General features: G+C 36.6%; 1 protein-coding gene across 1 annotated transcript; it reads right to left on the bottom strand.

The window, feature by feature from the left end:
* Window positions 1-403: 403 nt before the first annotated feature.
* LOC148845967 (receptor-like protein kinase ANXUR1) lies at window positions 404-3,892 on the bottom strand. Its single transcript, XM_088955737.1, has one exon. It carries the CDS (start codon window positions 3,237-3,239, stop codon window positions 669-671), a length of 2,571 nt encoding a protein of 856 aa, XP_088811863.1. The 5' UTR covers window positions 3,240-3,892; the 3' UTR covers window positions 404-668.
* Window positions 3,893-14,144: the final 10,252 nt, after the last annotated feature.

Here is a 14,144-nt window from a genome sequence, read left to right as displayed (position 1 = left end):
TGTGAACTACCACTTTGAGAGCTACAACTTTTCAGGTACGAACTTAATTTATTTTGGAAATCAAATTCGATCACCTAATCCTAGATTGTCCCTACAAGAATGTAATTTCTCCATGGGAATTCTCCCATTCTTGGACTGATAAATTAAAAGAGTTAAATTTCACATCTATAGACCTGACAAGGTTTGGCCTTTTTGGGTATAAATCAGTCCTTTCAACAATAACCATGCCAAAAGATACGATACAATACAATACGACGGATAAGTATCAAAGTTTTGAACCTTGGATTCAAGCTGTTCCATGATAATAATTAATGTGGGATAACATTTTAAGAATAGAGGTAAAGAAGTCCATTAATAGAATTAATAAAACAGTAATAATAAGAAAATATGGCAAGAGATAGAGTTGTTCGTGGTTGTTAATTCCATATACACTTAATTTGTTGGTAAAATGTGACTATCAATTACAATAGCCTAATTAGGAAGGAACATTCACATATATAACAAATAACAAAAGCATCGATCATTGTGTGAAGAAATTAAACCAAAATGAAAAAAGCGCTAACAGCAAGGATTATTTGCTCGAATTCCATTCCTGGGACACCTCATCCTACCTGATTCTAGCAGAACAAACAAAGATTGATCAATTAATGTTGATGAGAAAACTTTCCTCATCGCCCCTTTGGATTGATAAACTGAGAGAAGATCACGTCATCACTGCTGCCTCCAGCTCCAAGGCCTAGAGTGGCGTGATACATTTCTATATCAGAACTACTGGCAGCCATTGGAGCGTTGATTGTTTCGCTATCATCCTTCTCCATTTTCACACCGTCGGGGTTCTCTTGCACTTGAAGGCAATACTCAAGATTCCACAACACATCACCCATGGAGGGGCGGTCAAGTCCATGATCAGACAAGCATTTCTCAGCTGTCTCAGCGAACTTCTTGAAGCATTCTGGGGTGATCTTTTCCTTCAGGTGAGGATCGACGATGTCCTCCAGCACTCCTTTCTTCTGGCAGTGTAAGGCCCAGTCTGCAAGACTGACTTGCTCCTTGGGAAGGCTTGGATTCAGAGCTGGCCTGGCGCACAACACCTCAAACAGAACAACCCCAAATGAGTATACATCGGACTTCTCTGTCAACTGCTGCCGTCGGAAGTATTCAGGGTCCAAATACCCAAAGCTGCCTTTCACCACTGTGCTAACATGGGACTGGTTCATCATGTCGGGACCAGTTTTCGACAGTCCAAAATCTGAAACCTTGGCCACCCACTTGTCGTCCAGAAGGATGTTGGTGGTCTTCACATCCCTGTGAATGATTGTGTATTTTGCACCAGTGTGGAGGTAGTGAAGTCCCCTTGCAGCTCCGATGCAGATCTCCAACCTCTGCTTCCAGGAGAGAGGAGGTTTATTGGTCTTGTAGAGATGTTCCCTCAGAGTCCCAAAAGCCATGTAATCATAGACCAAAATCATCTCGTCGTTCTCCTCGCAGTACCCAATCAGAGACACTAAATGTCTGTGTCTCAACTTAGAAAGCATCTCAATTTCGGTCTGGAATTCATTGACTCCTTGTTCTGAAGATGGGTTTGCTCTCTTAATAGCTACCTTGGTGCTTCCATCAATAACTCCTTTATACACCTTCCCAAAGCCACCAACCCCAATAACCTGAGACTCATCGAAGTTCTTCGTACCTTGTTTTATCTCCGCCAGGGAGAAATGCCTGCACAGACTAACAGCCAGGGATGAAAGGTGGCTGCTGGCAGTACTCTTTCCGGAGATGGTCGACTTGCTCGTCGTGGTGTGGCTACTTCCATAAAGTGGCAACCAACCATATGGACCGGCGGCGTCAGCTCCGACGACTTTCTTCTTCCTCTGGTATGCAGCAATGCAGATAGCGGCCACAAGCCCAACGGCAGCTGCACCACCAGCAGCCCCACCAATGACTTCGGCATTTCCATTGGACCTCGGCGGAGCAAACTCCCTCATTTCTTCGGCCTTGATGAGCATCGGCGATGGCACAGGGTTGGGCCCTGCCAAGTTTGCGTTGCTGTCATTGAGCTTGAATATCTCCAATCCATTAAGGATGGCATCATAGTATTCAGGCCTCGCAGAGACAGTGGGATGCAATGCCACCCACAGCATTTCATCACCGGGTTCTTCGGTAGCAAACACTGCAAAATCCTTGTACATCGGTATTCCCCTTCCACCAGACCATAAGATAACATCGGCCCCCACCTGTGCCGTCTGGTTGTTGACGTAAATGTCGAACACTCTCTGATTAACCTTGGTCATGTCCAGTTCACAGAAGTGAAATCTAACTACATACATGAAACTCCCATCAACCTGGAACACCCATGTGAGATTAGCATTCGCATTGACAGTGGATTCTGGTCCCATCGTCCTCGCAGAGCTGTAGACATCAAGCGGAGCTGCAGGCTTCTGCTCGTCGGTATATTGGATAGTTACATTCTTGCCAGCCTCAAAGGAGATGCCCATATTAGCACCAAACAGATATGGAGAATCATCGTACCAGGTTCTGGTGAGGCCAGAATCATTTACAGGAGAAATATACTGCCCACCCACATTGAGCCTGTACATAGTCTGTAGATTAGAGCTCTGGACGTCAACGGGCTGATCGAGGAACCCCACCAGCATCGCATTCAGGAACACATTCGGCATCGGAATCACTTCAATGCCATTGATAAAAGCGAAGGAACCATCACGTTTGTCAGAAGGCGTGAAGGTGAGGCTGAGTTGGCCGGTGGGAACGGGGACCAGAGAGAATTCTCTGATGATGTAAGCCTGTGTGAGAGCTTCGGCTGTAATGTAAGCGCTGAAATTGTTAAGAAGTGTAACCCCACCTGCAACAACTGAGAAGAAGGCGTCAGTGGCGTTAAGGCCGCTGTAGGAAGTTGGATAGAAATGGAGTCTGACCCAGTGCCTGTCGTTTGGGGAAATGGAGAACTTGTATGAGGATGGAGCTGTGAAAACTCTGGCGCTCATGTATGGAATTGTAGAAGGAAGAGATGGGTCCTGGAATTCAGCTGTAGAAGGCATTGAATTATCCTGTGTCTCGAGGTACTTAGAGTCGGGCTCCCATGTTCTGCCATCGGAATCGGCGCCGGAGCTTGTAGAGCCGCAACTCAGGAGGAACGAACCGGCGGAGGCTTCGGTCTTAAAAATGACATTTGAGAGGAAGGAGAAGAGAATGAGAGAGAACAATAGATGAGTTTTGGTGATCATGGCTTCAATGAAGACCCTTCAGGTAATAAGATGAGATTGGAGAAAGAAAAGAAAGAGAAACAACGGAGAGGTTTGGGCGTACAGGAAAACAGGCAAAAGAGATGAGCGTACGTTACAGTTACAGAACAAACACAGAGAAGAACGTTTTCCTGTACGCCTAAGGAGAGGAAAACGACCTGTGAGTTTTGTTCTGCACTTATTATTCTGTCATTCTACACCATCTTCCCCATCTCGGGCCCGAAACAGGCGAACCAGAGAAGACGAAGAACACTTAGGATGATCCAAAGTTCCTCTTAATTTTTCTCTCTCCTCTATTTTTTTCTTCCTTTGCTTTCCTCCTTGTTTTCTTTGGGTTCGATCAGACATTGATTGACGAGAGGAAGGCAGTTAGAAATGAATGAATGAAAATGGGGAAAGAAGTTTGGCAGCATTGGTTGGCTCCGGAACAATCGAACGTCCGTTAATGGTAGCGCCAAAAGCTGGAACCCTGAACTTAGCAAATCAGTTTGCAGAGTTTTCAGATCTCGCTGACCTACCGCTGATTTAGTAAGTTTATTTTTTACTTGAGTTTCTCATGGACGAAAATACCCTTCATGTTTATACAATATTACAATTTCCAATTCCCAATTGGATACCCAATCTCATGATGTTTAAACCATGTATTGGGGGTTTCATTGGAAAACAAAAAGTTGTATGATTTTATTTTAAAAAATAAGAAATGAGAGAAAAAGGAACAATAAGGGTAAGTTGGTCAATGGAATTTTGGTTCCCATTGACCAAGAATTCAATGTTCTTTTCTTAGATTTATGTGGGTACTAGGAAAAGTTTATTTTCCTGGGCAGCTATAGGTAATACCCATCTCCTAGGCCACCTAAGGGGAAAGTTGCCACACTTGAATGGGATACAAAAATATTCTTTTTAATAATGGATTTTTATGACTAAAATGATTATTATCTTATTAAATGAAAAATAAAAGAACATAGATAAATGCACTTATTCGGGCATGTGTTTCTTAAAAAAAACATACCCAAGTAAATGCATTTTTCCAAGTAAATAATTTATCGAAAATCGAATGGAGCCTTAAACTTAAAAGATTCATCTTAAAAGATAAAAGTTAAAAGGAAAGAATACACTTAAACATGCATAGTTTTCAGAAGGAATTAAACCATACATTATGACTATTTTATCCTTCATTTTCATTTAAACTTTTAAAAGGAATCAAAAAGATATAAATCCGAATATGAATGAAGGCAGCACAGAATCTCACATTTTCCTCGCCAATCATTAGCCAAAGATGTAAGAGGCTTTTAACACAAATCTTAAGTTTGATTGATGAGCCCCACCCAGTCCAAGTCGAATTTTTGTTATATAAATTCCAATGTTGGATGTTTTAACAACCGTGCATATATATTGATTATACAATGCCGTTTAGTAATAAAAAATTTGCTCTCCCACCCAATTCAAGTTGGATTCTGATTGATGATTCCGATATCCAAAATGTGCTCTCTCATGTAATAAAAAATGGTGTGACTAGTAGTCCTAAAATGGAGCCAAGTCTTTCTCAAGAACAAAGAGAATGCAATTCTAACTCATCAGTGCTGAGCATTAGGATTTGGAGTTTGAAGCTTGAGATGATAGAGTTTTGCTTATCAAACTAATTTAAGTCAAAAAATTTCCTCCGCACACCAGCACTTCTGAAGTGCTGGTGTCCATCACTTTAGAAATTTTCTTTTCTTTTTTTTTTTTTTTTTCTTTGAAAAGAGCTTATCTAGTTGCTCTTTAGCTTTTTTAGACCCTCCACTATAATTGTGGCCTCAGCCCAAGTTGCTTTTCCTTTCAGAACTGCCAAGAAGCGGATCTGAAACTTTAGGTAACAACCATAGCGCTATCATCTTTGGAACTGGAATGAGTTCAGTTGTATGGTTTTGCAAGACTAGCTACAACAGTCTTCGGGCTTGAATTCTCTGTCACTATAGGCGTATTGGATCCTTCGCTGATTGTAAACTTACCTGTCGAACAGTGTTATGCACAACTTGGAGATCAAGCTCTAGCATATTCCCAGTCTTCCTAAATTCAGATCGGACCACCCTGGGAATTGATTTAGCTAGAGCCTCCGTTTTCGTATGGTCTTTGGTTTCGACTTAATTTCTCAGTTTTTTTTTATTTTTTTTCAGATGACACTCCTCCCTGTGTCCTTATTTATAATAGTAAATACAGTATTTAGGGGGGTCTTCATAGATATTTTCTGCCAATAACCTTCCTTCCCTAGGCTAACCCACACACGAGGGGAGATCTTTCAGTAGGCCCACCTCAACCAAAACCCTACCCAAAGTAGTTCGAGTCAGTCGCTTGGTCACATAGTCCACTTTCAACACACACCCAGCCACTTGCGCCATGGATCAAAGATAGTTTTAGGCTCCATTTGGTTTGTGGGAAAAGATGGGATGGCAAAGTGTAAAAAATTATATTTCCATTGTTTGGTTTTATATATGGGAAATTACTGTTACGAGGGAGAAGAGAGAAGAGGAAGATGGAGGGAGAGACAAAGAACTCCATGACTGAAAATCCAACAAACTAAACAGAGCCTCAAGGTTAAATAGAAGGAGAAAAAAGTTCACCCAGAGTGGTATAATTGATGGTTCCCAACCTAATTCCATTCTAGAGGTGCATTAAAGCAACATAAAGAGATAGATAATCTTTAATCAGAAGCTTTCCTTCAACCATGCTTTGACAAAATCTTCTGCAAACAAAAATCTAATCAGAATGTGACGAGAATCAATGGCAGTCACCATAACATCTGCTTGAATTTTGAAAGAGAAAATTAGGAAATCCTGGATTTCAGCCATGGGTGGCCGACTGTAGACACATTTTCTAACATGAGCATAATGAAGAGGAGAAAGAGACCTTTCGATCTCCTCATTTGTGACAACACAGCCGATTCCCCTCATTTGAAGGAAGAACTTTGATAGCAATGTCACTGGTGGGAGGATCAAGAGATGAGGGGAAAGGTGTTGAGAACGAAGTAGCAACAAAAATGGATGCAAAGAAGGCTTTCCTCCAGGGGGATTGCCAAGTTTTTCCACCATGGTGCTCATCTTGAGGACTTTATAGGGCTATCTCAATATACTTAAATAGATAAGGTCATGAGAAGGTTCAACATGCAAGATTCTAAGAAGGGTCCAATACCTTTTAGGCATAGAGTCACTCTCTCCAAGGGCATGTCATCAAAGGCATCTAAGGAGGTGGAGAAGATGAAGGCATTCCCTTATGCCTTTGCCATAGGGAGCCTCATATATGCAATGTTGTGCAATCACCCATACATAGCACAAGTTGTCAATGTGGAAATTAAGCAAATACTTGTCATTGGACTACTATTGAAAATATACTCAAATATCTTAAAAAAAACCAAGGATTATTTCCTTGTCTTTGAGGATAATGCATTGTAGGTTGTAGGGTATAAAAATGTCGATTTCTAGGGAAATCCAGATGATAAAAAGGTACCATTTGGACTTATCTTCCTATTAGATTTAACAACTGTAAGTTGGAAAAGTAGCAAGCAAGGGTCAGTTACCAAATAGGTCGTATGGATGAATAATTCATTTAACAACTTGGAATGGTTTCTAGCAACACATCTTTTGTGAGGTCATGCTTTGGAGCCAAGAGCACACTTGAAGTCAAAGCACATCGAGCGTAAGCATCACATCATTTGTGAGATCATGAAGCATGGGGATGTTTAAATTTAAAAGGTAGAGAGTATGGGGCTATGGCTAGTACTTGATTGGAATTGAGTGTAAGCGGGAGTTGTTGGATAGTGTATGCCCTTAGGTCCAATTGTGTTTATAATTGATTGTTACTATGAATAAAAGTGCAATTATTTCATGTGTCATGTGGTGCACTTTTGCTAAATTAACCATTGTATACATTAGGATTATATTTAAAACATCATATTTAGTGTGTAGTCTAAATGTCCTCAACCTGTGTATAGACTTTGATAATCTAATCTTAACAAGGTTGACATTCACACACTACCTAAGTGATGGAGCAAGCTGTCTCACCTATTAGTGTTGTGACCCAAAGTATGAGAATGGGTGTTTACTTGAAGCATTTAACCAAACCAAGTTTTAGATTGTTTTTAGACTTTTGGATAGGTGTAATAGTTGAACCATTGTTTTTTTATCCCTAACTTAATAATGGTAAAGATGCTTTTGATATGCCAATCAATGGGATTCTTTTGGGGTCACATCTAGGTATGTTAGAGTATTTATGAAGAATATCTAAGTAAGTGATTATTGAAATAGGATCAACCACTTTGTCAAACAAAGATAATATCTATGAACATACCCCTTTTACTGGATAGAAAAATTATCCATAGTAGATTTCAAGAGCTATTCAGATCTACTTTGCAAAAGTATATATTTAAGAGTAAATTGTTGAAACCTCCCTTGAACTTTGTAACATAGATGCAAATAAACTTCATTTATTAGAATCCTTTAACAATTGGCACAAAATACCCAAAATACCCATGCGATTAATTTTTAACCAAGTAGTTTATTTTCCAATTTTTCTGTTCATATCAATCACTACCCCAAAACCCCTTTTAATCTCTTTTCTGAAACTGATTTATTTTTTAAATCTGCCCTTCATATTAATGGCTCAAAGGTAAAGCTACAACTTCAAACTCTTTTTTTTTTTTTTGTTCATAAAATTTGTATTGTTTTTTCTATAAAAACCAACCTCAATAGTAATTACATTAGCATTTTGGACATTTTTGTTCCTCTTGTTAGAGGATTCTAATAGAAGAGGCCTACTTACAACTATTTCAGAAAGTTCAAAGGAGGTGATTGCAATTGCCAAACTTCAAAGGAGGTTTTAGCAGTGCTTAGGCTCAGTTTGGAAGGAGTACAAATGCAAAATATGTAGAGTGCAAAACCTTATATATTTTATTATTTTGTATGTATTTGCATTGTACATACTTGCATTTGTACTCCTTCCAAACTGAGTCATTGAAACTTCGAGAGAAGTTTAAAAAATTTACCCTATATTTACTTATAAATAGTTTATTTTTGAAAAGGTATTTGCAAAAAATTATTATTTCCTGAGATCCTCGTGTTGGATATTGATAGTTGGGAGATCATGTAGCAAATATCTTATTAATCCGAAAAACTTGATGGAGATTTAATTGGAATTGGACCAATAGGACTTGGGCTCATAAGGTAGATGAAGCCCAAGTTGTTACAATTAAGTACTAATGGGCTGAAACGTTCAGGACCATAATTTAATGGACGAGTTACTATTTAATTAGAGTTAATTCTGTCTAGTAGTCCCAACTTAGTTCAATTGAGTAAGTGGGCTCTATTATGGTTCAATCCAATTGGAAAGTGGGTCTCACACCATATAAGATTGCCTTCTCTCCTATCCCTTGAGAAATTAGAAACCTATGGGAAGTGGTTCAAACAAGATTGCAAAAACTTCTAGTATGAATAGAAACCTAACTAGTTTTGACTAGCCAAACTTGGACTGAATTTGTGGCTCATCTAAAACCAACCATTACCCATTATTTGAGACTTATTAGAAGCCTTTAAATACCTATTAGAGGCTAGAAATATAGGACACATGTTCATCTATTGCAAAGAAAAATATTCAATAAAAAAACCCTAGTTGATACCTAGTATCAAACTTACAATTTTGTCCTTCTTTCTTTACCATCTTGAACCACATTCAAGAGACTTTTCGAGATTCTTCCACAAAAGAGAAATCCACCATTATCAGAGGTGGGTCTGATTATAATATAACATTTATTAATTTTAATATATAAGTTGTATATAATTACATTTAAAATTATAGAAATATATTCTATATATTATATTATATATGAATTTATGTATGTAATAAATTTAGTGTGTTATATTTATATTAATTTATTATATATAAAGGTTAAAAATAAATAAATTTTCAATATTTCTGATATTTTAAAAAATTTGTAGTGGAGTTGGATTAAATCTGAATCCGATCTAAGTCCATTAGGATTCAGATTCGAATATAAGTCTTTAAATCCGATCAAATTTCAGATCGAATTCAGGTGTATGCGATCAATAATCGGATCAGATGCGGATTTTGCTACATTTGATCCGAATGTGATTCAATTACAGCCCTAGTCCCTATCACGGCTGGGTTAAATTAGGGTTTCTAGGAGTCAAGGGGGAAGAAGAGCAAGAGATTGGAGAAATCTAGGGAATTTTCCCCTCCCTTCTTAATTCCTTATATAGAGCACTCTCCTAGTCTAATTAAGAGCTGATCCAAATCACATTTGGATTAGGACTTCATTTTTAATTGATAAGAATTATCTTCTTAAGAGAATGGATGTTCCATACCCAGATCCATGCCTATTTTCAACCCTAATCACATGACAACTTAAGTTGTCAAGTGATCTCTTAACTAATCATATTAGTAATGGGCCTTAGGCCCATTTTCTTTAATGGTCTAGGTGCATGGCCACTTTGGGCCTGAATATTGTATGGTGCAGAATCCACTAAGATTTCACACAAGTCCATAAGGGTTTGGCCCCACCTCTGGAAGAGGTTAGGCCGAATTCACTGTGTTAGGGGTAGTGAACTCCTAACTCAATTAGCTTGTACTCAGTTTGGGTCCAACATTTACACATAATTGGTCATTGGATTCAGCCATCCTATGAAGACCCAAGGATAATGGACTTATGTAAGATAAATCACATTAGGTAATCATCCATGTAATGGTCTCTTAAACCTAACATCTCGGTCAATAATCATCAAAATACTACCCACAAGAAAGAACATCTTTCCTGACTACAAAATGCAATGTCACACTCTTTGCTCGAAAGGACCCCGGATTAAAACTTTTTGCAAACCTATTTCATAAAAATACTTTTTATACATAAGATTTCAAATACAATTGAAATCCATTGCTAGTAGTTTAGGTTTCCATCAAAAAGAGTGTAAACCCTAATATTCACTTTGTCCGACAAAGGGGCTAATTCTAACACTATGATCACCCACTAAGATAATTTCCTAAACTGCCCCAACATACCTAGATATTCAACCCTTGATGAATCTCATTGATTGGCATATTAAAGACAGTTTAGTTGAAAACCTAGTAAAATATCAAAATCAAGTTTGGAGTTAAGTACAACTTTCCAATTTTACCCATTTATCTCCAAGGTCCAAAGCATAAGTAGAAATTGGTTCAAGCTCAATGTTTCTTCAAAACACCCACTAGCTATACTTAGGGTCTAAGCTTAATAGCTGAGACAAGTCGCTTCACCAATTCAGTAGCACATCAATGTTAGCCTTGTCAGTATAAACTCCCCAAATTTAGAACATTCTAAATTAATGCAAGTCTCATAAGTGTCCAGTTTAAGGAGTAATTCATAGAAATATATCAATTAAAACATAAAATAATAATGTATTTTATTCATTTATTGACATATGTTTTATGTACATCAATCTGATTAGAGCTAAGGGCATATATTGTCTAACATGATGTTGATTGGGATGGGTACCCTGACAGTAAACGTTCTACTACGGTGTGGTGTATTTTTCTTGGACAAGGTTCTAAATATTGATACAAACTAATATGTCAGATGGGACATATCAATTTGTATTGTTGAGTGCTTTATTTTTTTATAGTTTTTTTTTTCAAACCTATTCAAGGGGGGCGATATAAGGCCTGTCTACCCCATAAAACAAGTTAAACCTCAAAACAATGCCTATCCACCAATACATTGTGAAATTTTGATCTTAATTTGATCATGGAAGTGTAAAAAACATCAAATTGTCTCTAAATTCTCTACTAAGGTGGAGTACTATATATAGGAGCCATATTACCTGTCATCATGTGTTGTTTGGTCTTCAGTTAGTAGATTTCTTTACCAAAGCTTTGATACGTGCTTAATTTCTTACTTTCTTAGTGACAAACTATGCTTATTTCTGGGCATCAATTAAGGGGGTGTAGAGATATGGGGTTATGAGACCATGTTTACATTCTACATTGTTTGTACCTTATCTTATTGTATTTTCTCTTTTTTCCTTTTTATTGTTTATCTAGCTGGGTGAATCAAACACACCCAACTCAATTCTATGTCATTTGAACTGCTCTAACAATTGGTTCCACTTTCGATTTCAAGTATTGCAATCAGGCTACTCTTGAGAATTTTAGTTAATAATAACTACTTTCGGTATTTTTTTTTATGGCAGCTCGATCGAAGGGATAGTAGAGTAATTTTGCAAAAAAATTGTTCATGTACTAGAGGTTTCTACAAGTCAAGGTATGTTTAAGAGAAATGGAGAAAGGTGAAGGGGAGTTTTAGATAATAACCCTAAAATACTGGTGTAAAGTACTTGACTTTAACATGGAACTGCCAACTCTTTAAAACTTAGGGTTCAACTATGATGTTGGAAAGGCATGATACCAAAAAAACTTAACCAATCAATCGGCATCACAAAGTGATAACCAATTAGGTGGGTTTTCATCAAAATTCATGGGGGTTTTGATTAGTCAAAGCCTTCTGTATCATGTCTTTAGGACATCATAGATTTTCCCTAAAACTTATTCACTAAAATACAAAGCAATAAATTTTTGTTATCTCAAAGGGGAAGTACATAAAAACTCCCATGGAAGATCTTAAGATTGAAAGAGTAAAAGCCCTCATTTTGAGAGAACCATATTTTAAATTTTGAACTTAGAACACCAATTGCCAATTAGGGCAAGAATTGTAAGGGTTAAATCTTTGAAATTCTTCTGACTGAAAGGTTAATATGGTTTTCTCATATCTTCCTTTGTCAAAACTCTAGTAAGTCCTCTCATCCGATCAAAGGAAAAAGATGTTCTAGAAGAAATTTCGAACCCACCTTTGTAGACCATCATAATTAGTAGTCTTTTTTTTTTTTTTTAAGCCTGATAAGGCAGACTATTATAATAGTCTATAAACGCTTTATTTTACTAAATTGATAATTTGATATAGGCACTAAAACTAGTAAGTCATGAGTAGATAGTCAAAACCCATGTAGTCTCCAATGTTTTCTAGGGAAACAAACAGTGATTTTAGGACAATATAATCATGTTTTTCCAGTTGTCTCAAGAATTAGAACACCTAGCAACAACCACCATTGATGATATCTCTAGATAGTCTCTAACCTAAGTATTTTCCAGGGTTCAGAGAATTGAAAATGCATGCAAAAAATATTGGAAAGGTAATATGATTGAAAATCCATATAAATTCCAGAAAAATACATCAATAACATTAGATTTGAGGTTCAAATGATTAGGGGTGCAAATGGATTGGATTCTGATCAGATATGAGCCAAGATCCGAACCTATTTTGTTCAACTTGGATCTCCCCTGTTCAGATCTTCAGATTGGATCAGATCAGAAAATAGGATCTGATAAAAAATCAGATTGGATTTGAATCACCCCCTATCCGATTCAAGAAGACTCAATCCGATATATATATATACTATTTATTTATTAATAAATATATTATTTATATTGCATTTTTACAAATTTATTATATTAATTACTTTTTTATAATATATATATATATATATGATGAAAAGAGTTGAAAATTTTTGTTATTGTTTGTAATAACAATAGAATTTATAATAGTATATAAGTTTTTGCTACAGAGAGAGCACGCAGAAAATTTTTGCACAAAAATTTATTTTTACTAAAACATGATCCATATCCTGCACCCATTAGGCTTAAAATAAATCCTGCACTATTTCTCTCATTCAATATTTCTTATATTAGTTCACACAAATATTTCTAAAGAAATATGAATTTATAAAATATTTTTAAGGGTTTTTTTCTTCTTTTTTTTTTTCTTTTGCTTCATGGGAGACAATGGGGTAGGCCATCCAGGCCATCCCCCGAACTCATAACCCACCCAATCCTGGTGGCAGCTATATTTGGTCCCAGGTCTCTCTACAAACAGTCGGAGAGAACCTTCAAACTGAGTCACCATTAATTGGTTTTCTTTTCAGAGTTTTGATGATTGTGTTCCTTGATGTGAAATTTATTATTATTTAGCAAAAACCAATGTTGTTTTTCGTTTATATATGATTATTGTAAGAATGCAACTGCAAATATGTTGGATGTATAAAAATGCAAATTTGGTTTGGTTTTACATTGATAAATTTTGTATTCTACTTGATTGTAATGGATACAAATACAATTTTCAAGATTAAAATTTACTTCTCTTTTTTTTTTTTTAATTTGAGTGCAAATTTAAATGCAAAAACATTAAAAAAGTTTACTTTCATTTTCAGCACAAAATAAGTATTCTTACCAATGGCCCATAAAACTGAACCGAAGTATAAATTTGCTTCCATTAACATTTGACTCTTAGGCTCAGTTTGGAAGGAATACAAATACAAATATATAGAGGACAAAACCTTGTATTTTTGTATTATTTTGTATGTATTTGCACTCCTTCCAAACTGAGCATTAAGAGTACAAATGTAAATATGTACAGTATAAATACATACAAAATAATATAAAATATAGGCTGTGTTTGGAAATGACGCAAATATGTGTAAATGCAAATATTTAGGGTATAAAACAGTTCATATAAATTGTAAAATTGGGTTAATTTTGCGTTGACAAAGTTAGCTTATTACCAAGCAGACTTTTAGCTATAATGGATGCAAACACGAATTCTAATAAAACATTTTTTTTTATCAAAAGCCCACTTGAATGCAAATTTACTTCTTTTTTATTGATATACTTTTACATCTTATTATCAATGTAAATATGCATTGGTCAGTCATTTGTCAATGTAAAAATGTAATGTTGTCAAACACAGTCTAAAGTGAACCAGAGTGCAAATTTATCCTGAACCAGGACCTACACTCCATTTGCATCATTTCCAAACGC

Source organism: Nelumbo lutea, chromosome 7, assembly GCF_056320005.1.
Source record: "Nelumbo lutea isolate HS-2025 chromosome 7, American lotus-T2T, whole genome shotgun sequence".
Taxonomy (NCBI): domain Eukaryota; kingdom Viridiplantae; phylum Streptophyta; class Magnoliopsida; order Proteales; family Nelumbonaceae; genus Nelumbo; species Nelumbo lutea.
The sequence above is the reverse complement of the archived record's forward strand: the minus strand, read 5'-3'. Positions and strand labels throughout refer to the sequence as shown.